The sequence below is a fragment of the Spea bombifrons genome, chromosome 3 (assembly GCF_027358695.1).
Source record: "Spea bombifrons isolate aSpeBom1 chromosome 3, aSpeBom1.2.pri, whole genome shotgun sequence".
NCBI lineage: Eukaryota > Metazoa > Chordata > Amphibia > Anura > Pelobatidae > Spea > Spea bombifrons.
Window position 1 is genome coordinate 50,248,079 of NC_071089.1, and position 24,308 is coordinate 50,272,386.

The 24,308-nt window shown below is 42.6% G+C and overlaps 1 protein-coding gene across 1 annotated transcript in view; it reads right to left on the bottom strand.

The window, feature by feature from the left end:
* The window catches only part of UST (uronyl 2-sulfotransferase), a 101,333-nt gene that overhangs the window by 13,185 nt on the left and 63,840 nt on the right, over window positions 1–24,308 (bottom strand). The window contains exons 4-5 of the mRNA XM_053459966.1: window positions 14,740–14,819; window positions 5,214–5,367 (exon numbers count right to left, since the gene is read on the bottom strand). Coding sequence (XP_053315941.1) covers window positions 5,214–5,367; window positions 14,740–14,819 — 234 coding nt within the window. The remainder of the gene's footprint in view (window positions 1–5,213; window positions 5,368–14,739; window positions 14,820–24,308) is intronic.

Genomic DNA, 24,308 nt, shown 5'->3' on the forward strand with positions numbered 1-24,308 from the left:
CCTTCTTGAGCTGCTTAGCTTGTAGATGTGCTTATACATATGCACTCACTGGTCACTTTATTAGATACACCTTTCTAGTACCGCGTTGGAGCCCCTTTTGCCTTCAGAACTGCATTCAGTCTTCGTGGCATACTTTCTACAAAGTGCTGGAAACATCCCTCAGAGATTTTGGTCCATATGGACATGATGGCATCATGCAGTTGCTAAAGATTTGTCAGCTGCACATCCATGATGCAAATCTCCCATTCCACCACATCCCAAAGGTGCTCTATTGGGTTGAGATCTGGTGACTGTGGAGTGGAATTCATTGTCATGTTCAATAAACCAGTTTGAGATGATGTGAGCTTTATGACATGGTGCATTATCCTGCTGGAAGTAGCCATTAAAAGATGGATACACTGTGGTTATAAAGGGATGGACATGGTCAGCAGCAATACTCAGGTAGGCTGTCACGATGCTCAGTTGGTACTAAGGGGCCCAAAGTGTGCCAAGAAAATGTCCCCCACACCATTACCAAAAACACGTAATATAAGTAGCTATTTAATTAATGCTTGGACTAGCTTACTTGACGATCCTTGCACATGTGTATGCTCAATGTTTGGATAAGTAAAATAGGACAACACCAAAAATCTAAACTGAATTGAAAATAGCATTCAAACCTGTTTTCAAAACATGTACAAAATATGCATGCAGCATACGATTCAATTAGGGGTGTTCTCAGGACCGTCTCGAGATCTAATGGTACCTTGGACAAGCTTTCTCTTGAGGCCCCTCTGTTGGCTACACCTGCACAATTGTACTTGGTCCACAGAGAGCCCCCTTCTGGTACTGCCACCAGTACAGCCCACCATATGCTTACTCTTTCAAAGTCTATATGCCATCTTTGCCAATGTGCAATAACAGCAAGTGGGACACAGACATTGGAGACGTCTGTGCCAGTGGCTGCACATGCCTCCAGACACAGCCCCCTAAGGTATGCCTGGGCCCAGAACAGCAGCATATCTTGCCCCATGTTAAAGATGGCGCTGGGTTTATATATATATATATATATATATATATATATATATATATATATATATATATATATATATATATATATACACACACTTTTAGACTCATAAGAACAGAATCAAACTATTTTCTGCAATGGTTAAATAATGTTGACAGAGAAATTTGGCTGTGTATAAATGATGTACTGTTAACAGTAAGATGCAGTACAACTAAAGATGCCTACATCCACAAACTCCCTCACAGCTGGTCACACCACTCATGAGCTTCCTGTTTTCTCTGCTATTCACCAAACTGCCAACTCTCCACTTGTGGTCTCAGCATATGTCACGTAACACACAATTTTCCTGATTTAGCCATATGTGGTAACAGATTACATGATCTAGTGATGAGTACTGTTTTGCCTTGCCCATCTAATTAGATATTTTAGTAATTATCCTCTTGGTATGAGTACAATTATTTGAATTTCCAAAAACTCACATTAATTTCATTGGATTTGTTTTGACTCCGGTCCTAATGAACAAATATTGTGTGGTCAAGGCTTTGTGCAGAAAATGAGAAAAAATGGCGCTCTTCCCAATGTGGTAACACACCTGCACCATTTGGAAAACCATCATATCTCCTTCAAAATATGTAAAAAAATAAATAAATAAAAAAAGGACAGAACCTCTTCTTCAGGGTATAAAAGTACAATTTTTCTTCAAGCATAAAAAATAAGGCGTAGTACTCACAAGCACATGAGTTATGGTGGCTCAGATATGCCAACTGCCTCACGTGTTTAGAGCTGAGAGGTTTTTAATCATAGGCAAAATAGGCCGAACATGATACGTTTACCACCAGTCAGCTCAGCATTTAACATACACTATACGACCAAAAGTACATGGACAGCTTACCTATATGAGCATGTGCAGGCCACTCATTTCCTCATCACCAAACTCATCAAACATACTCTTTATGGAACTTGTTTTGTGTAGTTACAATGCTGTGAAACAGTATTAGCCCCATCAACATTTCTTCTATTTTTTTGCATATCTGTCACACATAAATGTTTCAGATCATCAAACTAATTTTAATATTACACAAAGATAACCCTAGTAAACACAAAATGCAGTTTTAGTTATGTATATAAGAAAAAAAAGCTATCCAACCCCACCTACCCCTATGTGAAAAATTAATTGTCCCCTTTGTTACAAAATCAACCAAGTGTTGTTGACAAGTGGGTTTAATTGTAAAAGACACAGCCAGGCATGACTGTTGACCCTGCTGAATCTAAGCATCAATTAAATAGAACCTGTCTTCCAAAGTCAAGTAGACTAAATAGTCTCAAAAAGCAGCAGATAATGCCACGATCCATAGGAATTCCAGAACACATGAGAAACAAACCAATTGACATCTATCAGTCTAGGAAGGACTACAAAGCCTTTTCTAAGGGTCTGTGACTCCAGCAAACTGTGGGAGCCATTATCTAAAAACAGAGAAAACTGGGAACAGCAGTGAAACTTCTCGTGAGTGGCTGGTCTACCAAATTTTCTCCAAGGCTCATCCAGGAGGCCACACAGGAATCTGCACAAACATATAAAGAACTGAAGGCCTCACTTGCCTCAGTTAAGGTCAGTGTTCGCAATTCCACAACAAGAAAGAGACTGAAAAAATTGGCAAACCCACTGAACAAAAAGAATGTTTTTTTTCTCACATTTGCCAAAAATATTATTGATGACCCCCAAGACTTTTGGGATAATATTTTGTGGATTGATGGGTCAAAATTACAACTAAGCTAACACAGCATTCCACAATAAGAACATCATACCAACAGTTAAATATGGTGGTAGAAGTGTGATGGTCTTGGGCTGCTTTGCCGCTTCAGGACCTCGGGCGACTAGCCATAATTGATGAAACTATGACCTATGAAGAGTGGGACAAAATTCCTCCACAGCGATGTAAAGACTCATGCCAGTTAACGCAAATGTTTGATTGTGGTTGTTGTTACCAAGGGTGGCACAACCAGTTAAGTTTTGGGGGGCAATTACTTTATCACATGGGTGATTTACCCTAAGTAAATGAACAGTTAAAAACTGCCCTTTATGTTTACTTATATTGTCTCTGTCTTATATTAAAATTAGTTAAATGATCTGACAAATAACTAAAAATAGAAGAAATTGGGAAGGGGCAAATGCTTTTTCACATCACTGTATACTGGTATATTTACTAATTAGACTTAAATACAAACATGATCTCACATTTGATATGTTCAGTATTAAAGCTAAATAAATACATTTATAGCATTTACATCGAGTCTGCTAAATTCATTAGTAATAGAAGACATTTAAGTGTATTATATCAGAAGGCACAATCTGTTCCAAAGCATTCCATATTCTGGCTTGTTTGCAATTGAGTCATCCTAATTTTGAGTGTAAACACAGTTCATCCTCATCTTGGCAGAGTTATATCATCTTATATTATGACACAGTTAATTCTAAGAATAGAATTCTTGTGAAACCAATATTTGGTTACAATAATTAAAAAGAAAAATCTGAAACAAGACGAAATACATACGAAATTAAGTGTGCCTAAACCTCAGACTAAATTAATACTGTCTTGCAGCGGCACGGCAGTCTACTGAAGGAGGTAATTAGGTGTGGGTGGTATAGCGGTTGACAAAATATTGTATAGGCCTAATACTGGGCCAGAGAACCCAAATTACTTGAGTTCTGACTGGTGGATACAAATACCATGAGTCCCTCTAGGTAAATACAATGAAAAACTGAAACGCTGGTTAAGCTGTTGACAACATGAGAGCATATATTTAACAAACAAGAACATGAGGGGAAAAAAACAGAAGTACATTAAATTGCCTTAAGGCTCTGGTTTTTTTATTAAGAATTATTAAATATTATTAAATCTGTTCTAATAATAGTCACAGCAAACCACACATAGTTCTCCATCAGGCCCTCCTTTGCCCACAGCTCAGTTTTTGCACTCAGCTCACCTCAGCCCAGTAAGGGGTCGCTATTGTAGACTGTGGGGAAGATGGTAAACACAGGTGGTTCCCTGACTTCTGGCTGAAGCCGGCTGGATATCAGATCTTGATGTAAATACTGGCCATGGAGGTCTCTGTCCTGTAAATTCTCACCCAATGTAAATTCTCACCTTTTACCCAGCTCCCCAAAACAGAATCCTCCCAAGACCAGGGCCCATAGTTTGTAGGGAGGAGGCTGGTGCCCAGGCCCCTCCAGGAGCCCAGGGCACAGAAGCTTCCATGACATTGCTCCCCTCCAAAAGGTAGACTAAACAAGTACCAGACCTCCAACTGATCTGGAGTTAGTCGGACAGCAAACTCCAAAATACAGGTACAGTCTCTGGTAATTGGGTAAATGTGGCACTCAGAATCAGGGGGAAGATGTAGTCCCAAGGCATCCCTTGTACCTCTCCAAAAACAGAACCCCTTTCAGGAGCCTAGGGCATGGAGGCTTCCGTAAACACAAATGTTGGGTTGTGCCGGTGCATGCAGAGAAAACCAGCTATCTCCAGCTTACTAACAGTAATAATGAGTAGCGCTACAAATTGTAAATCTACAGCCCCTGTATACGAGAAATCCTCTTCTAAAATACTCCCTGTAAAGCACTGACCAAAATATTTTTGTCTTACATTAAATCAAAGCACACTGGTGAACTGTGTTTTACTAGATACGCTGTGTAGTAATATATCTATTACGTCCCTATTCTGTTCATTTAGTAATTACAAATATTATTAAGAACATCAAAATAATCAAGGAGTCAGAATGATGACCATTTTAGGACTGTCCCTGAAGGGTGACTCCACATAATCTGATTACATCATAGGTTCAACTCAGCATAATGTTAACATAATTTAAAAGAGATAAGTAAAACAACTGCCATCTGAGCGTCTATGGCAGGCCAACTAACTAATTTATAATATATGCACTTACATTTTTTAAAGGTGTGAAATACTGCACAGTTGTCATGGTCTCATAGCAAACATATTCAATTTATCGAAAGAAAGATACTGAGAGAAAAAACATAAAATGTATTTAATGTAAAATCTTGTGGGATGTGTGAATGTAATATTGCAACCTTACAGATGCTTCTGTAAGGGGATTTGAAGGTACTATTTTATTGAAAATCTAACAAGCATTAAATAGCAAATATATTTTCATTTTCAACATGAGTAGCACATAAATTACCCACCAAGTATCTTTCTTCTTCCTTCATGCCAGGAGTACGGATCATATGATTCTGTTCTCCCCTCCAGTCTCCAAATCGACGGAAAAAATAATTTGAGAGAAATCTATTAACTGGATCTCTGATTATATTGATATATACTGGTTGCTCTGCTCCAAACCTTAAAAGAAAAGACAGTAATGGCTTTAAAACATGGTTATTGTGTGTCATGATTTAAAATCGGGTAACAAAAACATTCTTAACATTAGGGGCTATAATCATTCTATTGTGGTCATTGATAATCCCATTTACATAAAACAATACTTTGGTTCCCTAGTATGTTAAACAAATAAACCTTAGCCCATCTGTCATTGTATTCTTTCCTCTGAAAAAGACTTTTAAGGAGCTTCTTCAATTTCTACAGCAATAATCTGCATTGTATCACATAGCAATTAAAAAGACAGTCCAGCCATTTACTTTAGTGCATATGAAAGCTGTGAGCTCCCTTTAATTTAATTCCACCATATCAGTCATATAATTTGTTCATGTTAATTTTGGTGAAAAGCAGGCTTTATTTTAACTGTGCCAAATGTGGTTTTAGGTACAAACTTGAACAGTTCTGCAAGCCCAACACACAAAACAAATTACTACTACAGCTTACCTACAACACATTAGGTGTTGAGTTTCAGTCGCAAAAGTGACTTGGTACCACTATGCTTCCTGCCAACTGCCAATTACTTTTTCGCCTAAAAATATCAGTATGGTAATACTGGAGAAAATCTGTAACGTATCACCAATGAGGCCTACTCTTTTGAATTAGTATTTTTTCATAGTATGACTTAAAATAAAAAAGTTTTTATGGAAAAAGTAGAGCCAAAAGTCACAACGAGAAACAATGTCTACAACAGGATTCTAATATTGCTAAGGAGATGTGCATATTGGAAATAACAATGAAAATACATTTGTTATTTTCATCTTCGTCGGGGGAAAAAATCTTCGTATTCCAGAAATATTCGCCCGTTCCTGTGTTCGGTTCAGGCGAATATTTGTGTACATTCTTCGTGTTAACGTGTTACGCACTACGCAGCAGCCTTGGCGCCAGAATTTTTAATGTCGGTACGAGCAACTCTATTGGTCGCCAGCAGGGGCCTCCTCTGCCATCAACCAATGAAGATGGAGACGAACACGAAGATTCTTCGTGTTGTATGTCTTCGTATATGTTTTGACGCCGCCATGTTCGTATATTCAGGATGAACAAGGAAAACGCACCCTTCCTGTTTGTTTTCATGTTCGCCGAATACGAATACTATATAATATGGCTTTTAACTATTCAATTACATCAATATTGTGGCTACTTTCACATAATATAATAATTTGGGTCTAACCATAAAGTGCACCATGCAGCATTCTCATGGGATAGCATCTCTGCAATTAAACAATAAAGCAGACATGGTTCTTGTCATTTTGTTAACTTGCTTGTCTTTCTGTCCTTGGCTTAAGATTTCAACGCAAACACTTCAGAGCTTCCATGTTCTCAGGGGATATAAACAATTTATAAAATGCCAGATGATAAATGCACTGCATTCCTAATGCAGTTTAAATAATTTCCACTCATTAGTAGAGTTGTGTACAGTGACAAAGAATACAAAAGCCTAAGAGAATTAGAAAAACTGCTGAAGGCATCAGTGTCACAGTTCCCTTTGATCAGTTTACAGGCAAAAAAACAGGCAGGGGAGGGAGAAACAGTAGGCTGTTCAGAATAGGTAAACTAGACATAGAGGCAGAAAACCATTTGAGAGTCAACAAAAAAAGCTTATACTGTAAACCCCCCCTGCTGTCAGAATGGTTTGGTCGGTCTTCACACTCTAGCTGGTCTCTCCCCTTCACTCTAGCACCTGCTCCTTCACAGGCACAGTGAATTTGCATGCTGCAGACACAAGGTAGTTTATTTCAAACATGAATTGCAGCTAGGGTTAGTTAATACTCCAGCTATTGAGAATACATTTCCCATTACTTTAAGGCAATCTGGTATGTTAAGCATTATGGGAAAGTGAGTACTCAACAACTGGAGTGCCAAAGGTTAGCTTTTATATCATTATCGACAGGTACTACAGCTGCTGTGGAATGCACATCATATGATTCTTAGCCATATTGATGATTGGCTGAACATCATGAGAAATGTAATAACGTTCCAAATGTTAGCCACGATTTAGTCTCCAAGTCTTTATTTCCCTTTAGTAGTATTTTTACTACTCTCTAACTACCCTATTTTGTTGTAATATCTCATAATGTTTGTTGAGCTACCTTTTGGGGAGGGGTCTACACTAATTCTATACTACAGTATAGGAATTGTAGACCGGGGTAGTTGTAGCTAATTTTTTACCAACACGGTTATTGTGAACTAAAATTCTCATGTTGCGCAGGTACATTCTAGTCTGTTAGCTACTACTATCATGATCATATAATTTGGGTAACTAACATTTGCCTCCCAGGATCATTCTGTGTGGGTGTATTTCATCGGCAGGAACTGGGAAACTGGTCAGGACTGAAGGCATGATGGATGATGCTAAATACAGGATCATTCTTGAGGAAAGCCTGTTTGAGTCCTCCAAAGATTTGAAATTGGGGCGGAGGTTCACCTTACAACAGGACAATGACCCTAAGCATACTGCTAAAGCAACACTCAGGTGATTTAAGGGGAAACATTTAAATGTCTTGGAATGGCCTAGTCAAAGCCCAGACCTCAATCCAATTGAGAATCTTTAAGACTGCTGTAAACTAGAAGCTAGATGTGCCAAGCTTATAAAGATGTACTCCAAGAGACTTGCCGTTGTATTGAATTGGGGGTGAATAGTTATGCATGCTCAAGTTTTTGTCTTATTTCTTGTTTGTTTCACAATAAAAATATTTTGTGTCTTCAAAGTCGTAGGCAAGTTGTTCAAATCAAATGGTAAAAACACCCAACAAATCCATTTCAACTCCAGTTTGTAATGCAACAAAAAATTAAAAATGCCAAAGTAGGTGAATACTTTTGCAAGGCACTGTACACATCCATGCTCACGCACACACACAATTACACATGCATGCTCACATACATATATGTAAGGGGTTTGGACCCCTATAGGTCTTTGGTCAGGTCCTATAGTGAGGAAAGATTTATGTCTATCACATGCCAGCTTAAATTTCCTCACTGTACTGTATTAACCTGCACCACTGCTGCTGGGAGACTTTTTTCTACTTCCTTACGTTACATCTAAGCCTTTGACCAATCTAAGCTTGCCTCCTGTACTATGCTAAATTATTTAAATGTTTCGATTATATCTTCCCCTCTCTCTTCTTTTCGGTCCTGCTCAAAATTGCCCTTTCTAAACAACTTTACAAGGAGACAGGAACAAAGGGTGGCAGGGGTCGCCTGTAGTTACGCCATTGGAAGAACACATCATTGTACATATGGGATTTGTGTTATAGTTCTATAAGTTACATTTGCTATAGTACTTTGAAAATCTCTATTAACTCTAAGTGTAGTATTAATAAAGTTGTTATTTTTGTGCTTTCTTTGATGCACAGTCATACCTGGCAGCTCTGTGGGTTTAACATGGTGTCTCCTGGTCAGTTTTGTCTATCTCTGGACAGGGGAGCAACATTTGGCCGTGCCCTCTCCCCACCCACCTAAGGCTGTTATGCACATCCCTTGCAAAACCACTTCTCCAATAGAGGGAAAGCTCCAGGTAGCCTACAATGTGCAATTAATAAGCTTTTATATACAAAAGTATATACAAAAGTGAGTGCATATCTTTTCATGTGACAACACTGAAGAAATTACACTCTGCTACAATGTAAAGTGGTGAGTGTACAGCCTGTAAACAGTGTAAATTTGCTGTCCCTTCAAAATAACGCAACACACAGCCATTAATGTCTAAACCAAGACAACAAAAGTGAGTGGAAATGTCCAAATTGGGCCCAATTAGCCATTTTCCCTCCCTAGTGTCATGTGACTTGTTAGTGTTACAAAGTCTCAGGTGTGAGCAGGTGTGTGAAATTTGTTGCTCTCACACACTCTCATACTGGTCACTGGAAGTTCAGCATTGGACCTCATGGCAAAGGACTCTCTGAGGATCTGAAAAAAAGAATTGTTGATCTACATAAAGATGGCCTAGGCTATAAGAAGATTGGCAAGACCCTGAAACTGAGCTGCAGCACGGTGGGCAAGATCATACAGCAGAGCAGGATCCCCTCCCTTCGGAGACTGGGCCATAGGGCAGTATTCCAACATGATAATGACCCCAAACACACCTCCAAGACTACCACTGCCTTGCTAAAGAAGCTGAGGGTAAAGGTGAGGATATAGGAACTTTAATGGCCACTGTATTAGGTACATCTGGTCAATGGTTAGTTAACACAAATAGCTAATCAGCCAATCACATGGCAGCAACTCAATGCATTTAGGCATGTAGGTGTAGTCAAGACAACTTGCTGAAGTTCAAGCCGAGCATCAGAATGGGTAAGAAAGGGGATTTAAGTGACTTTGAACGTGGCATGGTTTTTGGTGCCAGACGGGCCGGTCTGAATATTTCAGAAACTGCTGTTTTACCGGGATTTTCACACACAATCATCTCTAGGATTTACAGAGAATGGTCCTAAAAAGAGAAAATATCCAGTGTGCGGCAGTTGTGTGGACGGAAATGCCTTGCTAATGTCAGAGGAGAATGGGCAGACTGGTTCAAGATGGCAGAAAGGCAACAGTAACTCAAATAACCACTCTTTACAACCAAGGTATGCAGAATACTATCTGAACGCACAACTGGTCAAACCACGAAGCAGATGGGCTACAGCAGCAGAAGACCATGCTGGGTTCCACTCTTGTCAGCTCAGAACAGGAAACAGAGGCTACAATTCACACAGGCTCACCAAAATAGGACAATGAAGACTGGAAGAACGTTGCCTGGTCTGATGACCCTCGTTTCCAGCTGCGACATTCAGATGGGAGGGTCAGACTTTGGCGTAAACAACATGAAAGCATGGATCCATCCTGCCTTGTATCAACAGTTCAGGCTGCTGGTGGTGTAATGGTATGGGGTACATTTTCTTGGCACACTTTGGGCCCCTTAGTACCAATGGAGCATCATTTAAACTCCGTGTCCATGTCCATCCCTTTATGACCACAGTGTACCTATCTTCTGATGGCTACTTCCAGCAGGATAATGCATCATGTCACAACACGCACATATCTCATCATCTCAACATGACAATGAGTTCACTGTACTCTAATGGCCTCCACAGTCACCAGATCTCAATACAATAGATGTGGTTGAACTGGAGATTCACATCATGGATGTGCAACCGACAAATCTGCAGCAACTGTGTGATGCCATCATGTCCATATGGACCAAAATCTCTGAGCAATGTTTTCCAGCACCTTGTAGAAAGTATGCCACGAAGAATGAAGGCAGTTCTGAAGGCAAAAGGGGGTCTAACCCGGTACTAGCAAAGTGTACCTAATAAAGTGGCCAGTGAATTTATGTAATATAAATGTTTGTGTGCACTGTGTCAAGTAACACAAAGTTACAGTGTATATCATGTACCCTGGTTCTATTAATAGTGTGTACATGTGTATGTATATACAGTATATAGTGCCTCATAGAAATTCCCCCCAGCTGAAATGATGACGACAGCATTTTCTATAAAGTACATCATTACATTTCAATTATGACTCTGTGCATAAAATCCAGTAGCAGACAAAGCTACATTTTACTACACTACTAATCCATTCTTATCTATTCTTTGGCTACAAAATCATTCAGTGTGTATGTCAGTTTAAGTGAGGCTTTCGACATTAAAGCATGGGATTAGCATTTTAATACAAACTAAAATACTGAAATCCGCAAATATATGAGGATTTTGCAGAATTATTATGCTTGATGCAGTAACCAACAAACGCCCCCTCAAGGAATATATAAACGCTCCTGAGCAGACAGCTTATGCAACAGACTACAATATTGGCAAGAATTAGTGTTGGGACTGTGTGCAAACCATTGGTATGGTATGCAGTATTTCATCGAAGGTTATCTAGGGTAGTGTAGTCGTCTTGCTACTTTTCAATGTATTTATGTGCAAGGCGTAAAACAGCTCTATGTATGGAAGTGTGCGCTGGGTTGGGAGGTCACCATGAAGTTCTGGTGAGTTATGCTACTATTTATTTTTCTTGATTTAATAGATAGACCCCTACAGTGAAGTCACTTTGAGTGGTTAGTGGTAAACCAAAGGCAAGGGATTTACCCCTAACTAATTATCATTTATGGCAGTAACAGGGTGTGGTACCCAGGGGTGTACATAGAGTATTTGGGACCCAGGGTGGATCCCGTATGTGGCACCCCACCCACACACACTATAAATATATATATATAAACACACTTTACATATAAAATGTAAAGACACCCACAAAAAACTAAAGTTGGCAAGAACATTTCACATATTTGTAAACTGTATGTGAACTGGAAAAAAATAGAAATCCTAAAGAATGAAATTATTAACTCATAAATAAACTAAATAAGTTTAAATAAATAACATTTACTGAACAGATATGGTGCAGCATTACTCCCATCACTATATACTGAGCCAGACCATGATGGTAGAACAGCCTAACTCCCATCACTATACACTGAGCCCGAAATTGACGATAGCACAGCATAACTCCCATCACTATATACTAAGTCAGACATTGACATGAAAAGCCTCTGCCCTTGAAACAGCCTGCCTGTGCCACTTCTGTCCCCTAAGAGGCCTGCCTATGCCACCACTGCCCCCTAAACAGATTGGCTGTCACATTTCAGCCCCTAAACTCATTCACCCATTCAGCCACCTGCACCCCCTTACCTCTTTTGCAGTTTTCACTGGTCTGGGGCCCAGTCGAGCAGCACTGGGGCTGCGCAGACATCTATGTCAGACCGACGGCCACCTAATGCCTTTGTGAGGAAACCCACTTTTCCCACCAAGGGGAAGTAAGAACCTAGGCGGGAAAAGAGTTTCCTTGCACAGTGTGCAAGCTCCACAGTGGTAAGCTGTGGACCTGCATTAGGTTGCCATCGGGCCACAAAGACATCTCCTCAGCCAGCCCACCTTGCACCCCCCTGATGAGTGTCACCTGGGGTTCGGACGCCCCCCTCCTTAGGTACGCTACTGGTGGTACCTAGTTATCATGGCCCTTCATCTCTCATTCCCATCCTATATTTCATCTCTGATATCCTGCCACGTGCACACCCTTAATGCTTAATCCATGGTGGGCATCGACTAAATATATTCTCCCTTGCTGCTCCATATTTCTGGAACTCATTTCCACTGGACATTTGCCAAACTTTGTGATCAAAAGGCCAGGTCCTCAATCATCACCATCTAAATTATATGAATATGCATTAGGCGGGAGGTCAAGTGTTGCATGCCTGTTCTGTCCAACCATAAGAAATCCTCAAATACGAACAGAAAGGCTAAAAAGGCTTACATGTAAGATGAATACCTTCTGTTTGGTCTTATGAATTACTTCATTTAATTTTTGATTGAGATCAACTAAAGATTGGAGTTTTTACATTACCGGACTTCAGTAATTAGTTTTCTGCATTGGACGAGTGAGTGCGCTTAAAACCTTCAGCTCATATTTGAGGATTTCATACATTTGCCAAGCTTCAACTTTTTACAACTTCAAAATCAAACTAAAGGACCACATTTTTATTGTAACACTACAATAACTCAAGATTGTATGCTTGCGAGCAGGGCCCTCTCCACCTAATGTATCGGTTTGTCTATGTATTGTATTAAGCGATGCGTAATTGTTGCTGCTATATAAATAAAAGATAATAATAATTAGACGTGTGCATATTCGGGCGTATTCGGGCGAGCATGAAAACGAACACGAAGAGTTTGTTTTTATGCCCGTCCCGAAGAAACGAAGAAGCGGCGGTAAAATGTATACGAAGACGAAGACCCCCAAATGAAGAATCTTCGTCTACTAATCTCCCTGGTCCCTTCCCCATCTAGCCTACCTTATCCACGCAGCATCGCAGGGGTTGACGGAATCCGTAGGTTCGCCGTCAGGGGTTAAAGGGGCCGTGCGAACGACTCTATTGGTCGCCTGCAGGGTCCTCCTCTGGCATCAATCAATTGGTTGATGTCAGTGGAGGATACTGCAGGCGACCAATAGGCTCACTCGCATGGCCTTTTTAACTCCTGGCGGCGAACCTATGGAATTCCACTCCCGTCGGTGGTTAACTTGGTCGACAGAGACCACTGGTCTCCCTGCTCCAACAGTTAAAAGTCTGTACGAACGACCAATAAAGTCGCTTGTATGGACCTTTAACTGCTGGCCAAGTTGCTGGACCAGGATTTTAAAAGTCTGTAGGAGCGACTCTATTGGTTGCCAGCAGGGGGCTCGTCTGCCATCAACCAATGAAGGACAGGTGTACTTCATTGGTTGATGGCAGAGGAGGACCTGGCAGGCGACCAATAGAGTTGCTCGCACGGACATTTAAAATCCTGGCACCAAAGCTGCTGCGTAGTCCGTGCCGCGTTAACCCCGTATTAACCCCTTCTACAAAAAAACAAACAAAAAAAATGAACACGAAGAATGTACACGAATATTCGCCCGAACCGAACACAGGAACGGGCGAATATTCGCGGAATATGAAGATTTTTCCCCCCACGAAGACAAACACGAAGAGTTGGCCGGCGCCCAAGTCTAATAATAATAACTAACAATCTATTATTTCATTTACCCCTTGATTGTATCTGTATGTTTGCCCAATCCCAACTACAGGTGTGAACTGCAAAGTTCATCCATTAGCGCTATATATATATATATATATATATATAGATACAAATATATATATATATATATATATATATATATATATATATATATATATATGTATAAATACACAGTATTACCTATTATGAGTTTCAAGCTAGGCTATAAAGTAAGTCTACAGTAACATCAAAGAAAGAAAGTATACATTACTGTATAGCACAATGTTTTTAATATTTATTGATAACTGTTTTCTATGGAAAGTTCCCACAGAATTCACTTGACCATCCGGAGCCCCATCTTACTTAGGTCTCATTTAGACAGATCCTGCTGTGCTGTAAACTGACACGCCATGTTTTCTGTAATTTTACTGCAGAATTGGAACAAGTACTCTTGTTCTCTCTGTCTAGTGATTTATTTTCTTGTGATAACAAGTCCAGAACAAATTGTTATTGTTGGCATCTTCAGAAGAGTGAAAATTACATACACATCAAAACATGTTTTAAAGAAAGCTAGAAGGATCGCTAGCAGCTTAAACGATTGTGACACTTGCATGCTAAGGTAAAATAGATATTTGTGGCGGCTATGGGCACCAGTTCAACACTAAAGGTAGCCACTTAGATTACATGTGTGGTAGGACCACCGTGGACATGACTATTTCACCAACAAAATAATTCAATCTTTAATTCAAAACTATTAAATCGACAATTTGATGGCTGGGATTTTTTGCAGATACAGTTAAAGAAACATAATTAAACTTACCTTGAGAAGTTGAGGAAATGAACATGGCGAGTAAATAAATATGGCTGCTCAGAAGTACTGACATTTTTAATCAACTCCATCTGAAAAAAAAATGGACATTCATTCAGTAATCCAAGTAATTGAGTTATACTAAGGGATAGGCAGAAATTGACTTTGAAGGGTATTACTAAATGACACTTTTGTCCTTGTAAAGACAACTTACTTGCCCCTGGTCACACACATTTCATTAGAGTTAGGCTCAATATACACAGGCCAGCCTTTTCTGAAAAAAACAACTTTGTCTTATAATAGAATTTGTCTTTCATTCAGACCTCAGATTCATGGCACCGGATTTGACACTTCTGACGAATAGCACTTCAGCTGCCTACTATAGCCTTCCGGACACATTATATGCACGCTCGAGTGCATTCAAAGACTTGTCAGACTCTGCAAGCAAATGTAGGCGCAGGTCATGTGAGTTACACAGTGCTAACTTGAACCCACCACTAAGCAACAATCTTTACGAAATCTATGCTGCTTGATCTCCCACGGTCTATGATCCTCTTTAAGAGTTGTGGAGAGGAGCTGATTTAAGTAGGGGCAAATCTTTGTGGACTATATACCCCATGATTCTCAGGTTGCCTAAGGTTGACTGAGTATTATGGGACATGTTGTTCCTAAAGATGTGGTATTCAGCTCTGAACCACTGACTGAGTGAGTATTCAAGATTTCGTACACATGAAATTTGGATTACATTACTACCCCAGTCCTACCCCCACACTAATTTACATCGATACATACACATAGCAAACCACACAAAGTTCTCCATCAGGTCCTCCTTTACACACAGCTCAGTAGGAGGATGGTAAACACGGCGCCTCCCTGACATCTGGCTGAAACCTGCTGGATATCAGATCCAGGTGCACATACTGGCCATGGAGGTTTCTGTCCTGCCCCGATGGAGAGTAAAACACCACACATATACCCCCTCCCAAATTGCAGGCACCCCAAATCTGTTTCCGAGCTCTTCTTTAGAGTCTCTTGTACTTTGGGAAACGTGACACTCCGTTTCAGGGCCCATAGTCTGTAGGAAGGAGGCTGGCACTCAGGCCCTTCCAGAAGCCCATGGCACGGAGGCTTTTGTGACATTTCTCCCCCTTCGCAAGGAAACTAACACAGGAGGAGACCCTAGATGGGTTGACTCCAAAGTAACTCTATCCAGTCCCAACTGGTCACCTAGCCTAATTGTCCCTACAAGGGCAGTGTTCACCCGGCCAACCTCTGCCTCTCCCGATGAACATAGCAGCCGCTGGACAGTGCCGACTGCCTCTTCTCCCTGAAGTATGCTAAGCCGCTGTGGAGTGATGCCGCCTCTATCCCCTCCATGGTGCTCTAGCTGTCATTGTATTGATGGGCCGGCTGCCGCACCCCCCTGGATCGCTGTAGCCGTTGCGGGGCAGAGGCCAGTGGCGCTCTGTCCTGTTGCCAGCTCTTCAGCTGGTGCTAAGGGATCTGTTGAGTCGGCCTGCCACTGGGGAGGGAGGGCAATATCCTCAGCTCCCTGAATTGGTATCTGCCACTGGGGAGCAAGGACAGGTAACTCTGCTTCCAGACTTGTGAGCTGCCGCTGGGTAGACTGCCCGGATCCATTATCTCCCAGGCCCGGTGGGGAGGGATGCTGCTTGTATCCCCTCCCTGGTGCTCCGGCTACTGCTGGAGTGATGGGCCGGCTGCCGCACCTCCCTGGATCCCTGTAGCCGTTGCAGTTGCGGGGCAGAAATTGTAGTCTGTAGGCGGCTTCCTGACTTCTAGCTGAAACCTTCTGGATATCAAATCCAGGTGCACATACTGGCCATGGAGATCTCTGTCATATAAGTCCTGACCCTAAGGACCCCCTCCCAAAACGCAGACGCCCCAAACCTGTTTCTGAGTCTTTAGAGTTTCTTGTACTTTGTGAGACGGGTCACTCTGTACCAGGGCCCATAGTCTGTAGGAAAGAGGATGGCACTCATGGCATGGAGGCTTCCGTGACACACGCTAACAATAATAAATACTAGCTGTAAAGAGGAAGACTTGGTTCAACAATAGACATTGTCATTTTGCCTTTGTTTTTTTGGCAGTGCACACTGTGCATATGCTTGGTCCCTTGAGAAGTCAAATTATTTTTATTTTTCATCATTATTTTGACTGCAGACACATATTTTGATTGCAGACACATACTTTATTATTGGGCAATTATACAGTCCTTAGATTGAGTGCCTCTCGTACCCTATTTTGTATTTCACTTTATATTTTGAATATTCATATATTCTCTTCTCTTTGAGTTGCCCGTGTATATATTATTTGTGTTTCCCTTGAGGAGTTAAGTTAAAGGCAAGGCAACAGAGATGCCAACTTGGCACTGCCTTATCGTAGGAACACTCATATACTTCCCGAGTACTGTGTTCAACTACTTATAGAAAGATTGCTATGATGTATCTTCACACATAGAACATTTGACAAAATGCATTCAAGCACTTGCGTGAAGTATTTTTTTGGGATGTGCTTGGTGTTATTTAGAAACAAATATTGTTAAATGAACATCAGAAAATGCTTACATTAACCCCTTAACGACAATCCACGTACATGTACGGGGTTGCCGTGCAACGCGATAACGACAATGCCCGTACATGTACGTGGTAACGTTACTTGCCGTTTACCGCGGCGTTTTCGCCGCGATCGGCGGCATCGCGGTTTTCCTGGAAGCCTCACAAGTGAGGCTGTCCAGGCAAACCCAGAAAAAAAGGTTTGCAACCTTTCGATCTCCGTAATTCACGGAGATCGGCGGTTTAACCAACAGACCGGCGATGCAAATCGCCGGTCTGTTAAACACGCCCCCCGACCCCGATTCAAATCGGGTAAGGGGCATTCCAGGCTGCTTCTACATTGAGGCATGCCTGCAATGCCCCAGAGGGGGCTTCACAACCTCCCGATCGCTGTGATTCACCGTGAATCACGGTGATCGGTGGGTTAAACGACAGACCAGTGATTGATATCACTGGTCTGTCAATCACGCCCCCCCCGAACCAGATGCAAATCTGGTGAAGGGCATTCCAGACTCCCTCTTCGTTGAGGGAAGCCTGCAATGCCCTAGAGGGGGCTTCACAACCCCCCCGATCGCTGTGATTCACTGTGAATCGCAGCGATCGGTGGGTTAAACGACAGACCAGTGATTCATATCACTGGTCTGTCATTCACGCTCCCCCTGCCCCTGCCCCCGATGCAAATCGGGTAAGGGGCATTCCAGGCTGCTTCTACATTGAGGCATGCCTGCAATGCCCCAGAGGGGGCTTCACAACCCCCCCGATCGCTGTGATTCACTGTGAATCGCAGCGATTGGTGGGTTAACGACAGACCAGTGATTCATATCACTGGTCTGTCAATCACGCTTCCCCCCCGCCCCCGAACCAGATGCAAATCTGGTGAAGGGCATTCCAGACTCCCTCTTCGTTGAGGGAAGCCTGCAATGCCCCAGAGGGGGCTTCACAACCCCCCCGATCGCTGTGATTCACTGTGAATCGCAGCGATCGGTGGGTTAAACGACAGACCAGTGATTCATATCACTGGTCTGTCAATCACGCCCCCCCCCCAGCATTCCAGGATGCCTCTTCATTGAGGCAAGCCTGCAATGCCCAAAGGAGTGTTCTGATTGGATGGAGGATTAGGCAAGCCTAGGGGGCTTGTCACTAATCTCCAGGGATCAGCCCCCACATTCGTGGGGGTTGATGGGGTGGGTTGATCCTGGTTGCCTTGGTAGTTTAGGCAAACCAGGATCATCCAATATGAAATTACAGTTATGTGATTGCTGTGAAAACCAATCACAGTGGTCACATCCCAAAGAAATGACCGCTCAGTGACCCCACAAAGCCAAACCTCTTCCTAACGTTCACTTTGATCTTGTATCAGAGAGAGAGAGGTTGCTTTGTGTGTTACTGAGCAATTATTTCATTATTCCATTGCTATTGACAGTTTATCTTCTTATTTGATCATTTGATCATTTGATTGATCTTTATTGTATTGCTTTTTTGGTTTTAAAAAAAAAAATCAGTACTAGTTTAGGTACCCTTCCCCCAAATATCCAGTTAGAATTCGTTTGCGTTAGGAGTTAGTGCTAGTTTTTTTTGAAAATGAAGAAGCAGTATACTGCTGAAGAGGCTTATGCCATGTTGGCATCTGCCTCTGATGGTAGTGAGACTGACACCGCGTCAGACTTTGACGCAGGTCAGTGTTCTGACACTGACAGCGATGTCAGTGTCACAGTTCCTCTTGCTGCTGAGCCAGCGGCAAAGAGGAGACATACCACTCGCCCTTCACCTGCCGCAGATGCTGGTGATGGTGAAGTATGGGTTCCCCCAAACCAAACCTCACCAGTCATCCCACCTTTTACTGCCACGCCTGGCATAAAGGTGGATGTGGCAGGTTTTACCCCGGTCCAATATCTGGACCTCTTTCTTGGGGAGGATATTTTGGCTATGATAGCCTCCCAAACTAATATTTATGCAGCGAATTATATTGCTGCCCAACCAACTTGCAGCTTCTCCAAGCAGCAAAACTGGGATCCAACGGATGCCATGGAGCTCCGCCGATTTTGGGCCCTTAGCCTTTGCATGGGCATCATTAAAAAACCCTCTATACGCTCCTACTGGAGCAAAGACATCGTTATGTCTACCCCGATATTCCCCCATACAATGCCTAGGTTACGTTATGAGATGCTGTTACGTTTTCTGCATTTCAATGATAATAGCCTGTGCCCCCCAAAAGAAGACCCCCAGTATGATAGGCTATATAAGGTACGGCCCCTGATTACCCACCTTCAGGCCAGATTTGCTGAGTTGTATACCCCCCAGCAGACTTTGACCATTGATGAGTCTCTCATGAAGTTCAAGGGGAGACTCACGTTTAAACAGTATATACCCTCAAAACGCTCCAGGTATGGAGTTAAGTTCTACAAACTCTGTGAGAGTGAAAGTGGGTATGTTCATGCATTCCGGGTCTATGAGGGAAAGGACTGCCACCTTGACCCTCCTGGTTGCCCAGAACATCTGGGAACCACTGCTAAAATTGTGTGGGACCTTATACTACCCCTGATGAACAAAGGGTACCATCTGTACCTTGATAATTTTTACACCAGTGTCCCTTTGTTCCGACTGCTTTACTGCTTCGAGACAGTCGCCTGTGGAACTATAAGGAGTAACCGCAAGGGGTTCCCAGCAAAATTAGCAAAGACCCGGTTAAAAAAGGGGGAATGCTCTGCTCTGCGCCAGGAGGAGCTGCTGGCACTTAAGTTTAGGGACAGGAAGAATGTGTGCATGCTCAGCACCATCCATGACGAGAGCACTATGTGCGTTCCTGTCCGTGGCAGAGCTGGGGTTACTGTGAAACCAGCGTGCATCAGAGCTTATAATAAGCATATGGGAGGTGTGGACCTGGCAGACCAGCTGCTACAGCCATACCTTATCATGAGGAAGTGTAGGGCGTGGTACAAAAAGGTGGCAATCTACATGATGCAGATCGCCACCCACAATGCCTTCCTCATTTTTAAAAAGTCACACCCCGGAGGAAAAACTTTTCTCCAATTTCAGCTCCAGTTGATCTCCGAGGTGTTGACTTCTGATGCACCCCGCCCTTCAGCAGGTCCAGCAGTGGGAAGGACTGCTGAAGCCCACTTTATTTATAAAATCCCCCCAACAATCAAAAAGAGAACCCCCCAAAAGGAATGCAGAGTGTGCCGAAGGAAAGGCAAAAGGAAGGACACTTCATTCTACTGTCCTTTTTGCCCTTCCCAGCCGGGATTCTGTGTCGGCGATTGTTTTAGGGAGTACCATGCTACTCCCGTTCACCCCTGAGCAGCTGCCCATCCCTAAATTTCATCTGCATAACTGGAGGTACCGCTGTACTGGGGGGACACAGCAGAATGCCAAATGGGGGGTTTTGTGGCAGCAGCACCCACCAGGTGTACACAATTCACACAAAAAGTTCACTTTTTGTGTAAAAAAAATGACAAAATAATGTTACTCTAATTTTTGGCAGGAAATGGTTAAAAAATGACCACTTGAAGAGGTACAAAATACCACTTTCCGCGTTGCCTTGGGGGTCTACTATTGCAAACAGACTGCCAAGATGGGGTAAATTAAACTTGGGGACTGCCAGGGGGTCCAAAACCAGACATGGACCTCTACAATCAAATGGTCCAAATTCCACGTTTGAAAGCTGAAAATTACACGTCTGCTATAGGACCCTATAACTACAGAAAAGCCTGGTATATGCATAAACTGGAGGCACCGCTGTACTGGGGGGACACAGCAGAATGCAAAATGGGGGGTTTTGTGGCAGCGGCACCCACCAGGTGTACACAATTCACACAAAAAGTTCACTTTTTGTGTAAAAAAAATGACAAAATAATGTTACTCTAATTTTTGGCAGGAAATGGTTAAAAAATGACCACTTGAAGAGGTACAAAATACCACTTGCCGCGTTGCCTTGGGGGTCTACTATTGCAAACAGACTGCCAAGATGGGGTAAATTAAACTTGGGGACTGCCAGGGGGTCCAAAACCAGACATGGACCTCTACAATCAAATGGTCCAAATTCCACGTTTGAAAGCTGAAAATTACACGTCTGCTATAGGACCCTATAACTACAGAAAAGCCTGGTATATGCATAAACTGGAGGCACCGCTGTACTGGGGGGACACAGCAGAATGCAAAATGGGGGGTTTTGTGGCAGCGGCACCCACCAGGTGTACACAATTCACACAAAAAGTTCACTTTTTGTGTAAAAAAAATGACAAAATAATGTTACTCTAATTTTTGGCAGGAAATGGTTAAAAAATGACCACTTGAAGAGGTACAAAATACCACTTGCCGCATTGCCTTGGGGGTCTACTATTGCAAACAGACTGCCAAGATGGGGTAAATTAAACTTGGGGACTGCCAGGGGGTCCAAAACCAGACATGGACCTCTACAATCAAATGGTCCAAATTCCACGTTTGAAAGCTGAAAATTACACGTCTGCTATAGGACCCTATAACTACAGAAAAGCCTGGTATATGCATAAACTGGAGGCACCGCTGTACTGGGGGGACACAGCAGAATGCAAAATGGGGGGTTTTGTGGCAGCGGCACCCACCAGGTGTACACAATTCACACAAAAAGTTCACTTTTTGTGTAAAAAAAATGACAAAATAATGTTACTCTAATTTTTGGCAGGAAATGGTTAAAAAATGACCACTTGAAGAGGTACAAAATACCACTTGCCGCGTTGCCTTGGGGGTCTACTATTGCAAACAGACTGCCAAGATGGGGTAAATTAAACTTGGGGACTGCCAGGGGGTCCAGAAACAGACAAGGGCCCATCACATAAAATTGTCGAAATTTGTTCCTTTCAATATATGATCCATAACTAACAAAAATACATGAAAATCCTAGGCATGTCAGGTATTTCCAATCTCAGGACAAATATGTGAATGTATTTTGAGGCAGTTTTCTTTAGTTGCGCTAGTTTTCTATAAATTATGTTTAACAAAACTGGAAAAAAAACTAATTTTTTGTGTAATTTCATCCATTTGTCCATTATAATAAGAGTAAACAAAGGGTTAATTCTCTAAAGATGGTTTCAAAAGAAAGCCCTGTCTGTCCTTAAAAAAACAATATATAATATGTGGGGATACATTCAAAAAATATGTGTGCAATTCTGTTTCAATGCACACATAGCTAAAATAGCAAAATCGCTCTTGTCCCAGACAAACATTTAAGAAAATAGGCAATTGTCCTTAAGGGGTTAAAAAATTACACCGTTTTCTTCTTTTTGCATTGGGCTGTTGGAAAGCATGATGTATTATATTTTCCTACTAAATCCTGTCTGCACAACCATTGTTTGGAGAAATATAAAGTAGGTAAACTTACCTTTAAAATCCATTATGCGTTTGTCCCTAGGCCAACCAAGTTTAAGTCATGTTGAACTAATAGAGATTTTAGGGAATGCGTACACTGTTATGGAGTTATTATGCAAATACTGTGACTGTTTGTTTATGGTAATATTGCATTGCCTTGTATTTCCTGTTTCCTGTTCCAACCTCTGACCTGGATGCAGTTATGCAGTTCAACATGATTCCTCAAACCAACAGCTTACTGTGTCTTGATTTCTTTACATGAAACATGGTGTCAGAAGTGGGATTTAAACCCACGCCTCCATTCGGAGACCAGAATAGTCTGGAGCTGAACAGCTTCCCCCAGGCAAAATCCCTGTGGCCCTGCGTAGCGGTCGAGTTTCAAGACCACCAGAAAGACTCAATCTGTAGTGTATCTACCAGTAACACAGTATGTTATGTTTTAGACTGTTCAGGATCTGTTTTTGGTTAATTGCTTGCAAATTCTGTATTGAATGTAGGGCTGCAACTAACGATTTTTTAATAATCGATTAGTTGGCCGATTATTTTTTCGATTAATCGATTAATCGGATAAAAAAAATGAATGTAAATTTTTCATTTATTTAAAATAATTTACTAAACAAATGATGTTAAATACAAACAGCAGAATAAAAAAACTTTGATAATACATTTCTTGTCTTTATTTCCCAACCAGCCCCCCAATATATGCACATTTGACCCCAGGCTTGCTACGCTGCCTCCCAGACACGCCATGCTGCCCCCCCACATATGCCACGCTGCCTACCACAGCACTCCACGCTGCCTCCCACATCTGCCACTCCACGCTGCCTCCCACATCTGCCACTCCACGCTGCCTCCCACATATGCCACTCCACGCTGCCTCCCACATATGCCACTCCACGCTGCCTCCCACATATACCACACCACGCTGCCTCCCACATCTGCCACTCCACGCTGCCTCCCACATATGCCACTCCACGCTGCCCCCCACATGCCACTGTGCCTGATACGCCTTATACCCCCTGAAACACCACAGACATGCCACCCTGCCCTCCCCACATATGCCATGCCATGCTGCCTCCCACATCTGCCACTCCACGCTGCCTCCCACATATGCCACTCCACGCTGCCTCCCACATCTGCCACGCCACGCTGCCTCCCACATCTGCCACTCCACTCTACCCCCCACATGCCACTGTGCCTGATACGCCTTATACCCCCTGAAACACCACTCCATCCTCCCCAGACATGCCACCCTGCCCTCCCCACATATGCCATGCCATGCTGCCTCCCACATCTGCCACTCCACAATGCCTCCCACATATGCCACGCTGCCTCCCACATCTGCCACTCCACGCTGCCTCCCACATCTGCCACTGTGCCTGATACGCCTTATATCCCCACTCCATCCTCCCCAGACATGCCACCCTGCCTCCCAGACATGCCACTTCTCTACCCCCAGATATGCCACTCTACCCCCAGATATGCCTTATACACCCCCAGATATGCCTTATACACCCTGATACACCACTCCGTCCTCCCCAGACATGCCACACTGCCCTCCCCACATATGCCTTATATACTGTATATGCCTTATACCCCCAGATATGTCACTTCACTGCCCCCAGGATTTAGATTCCCCTAAATTAACCCTAAACTCCC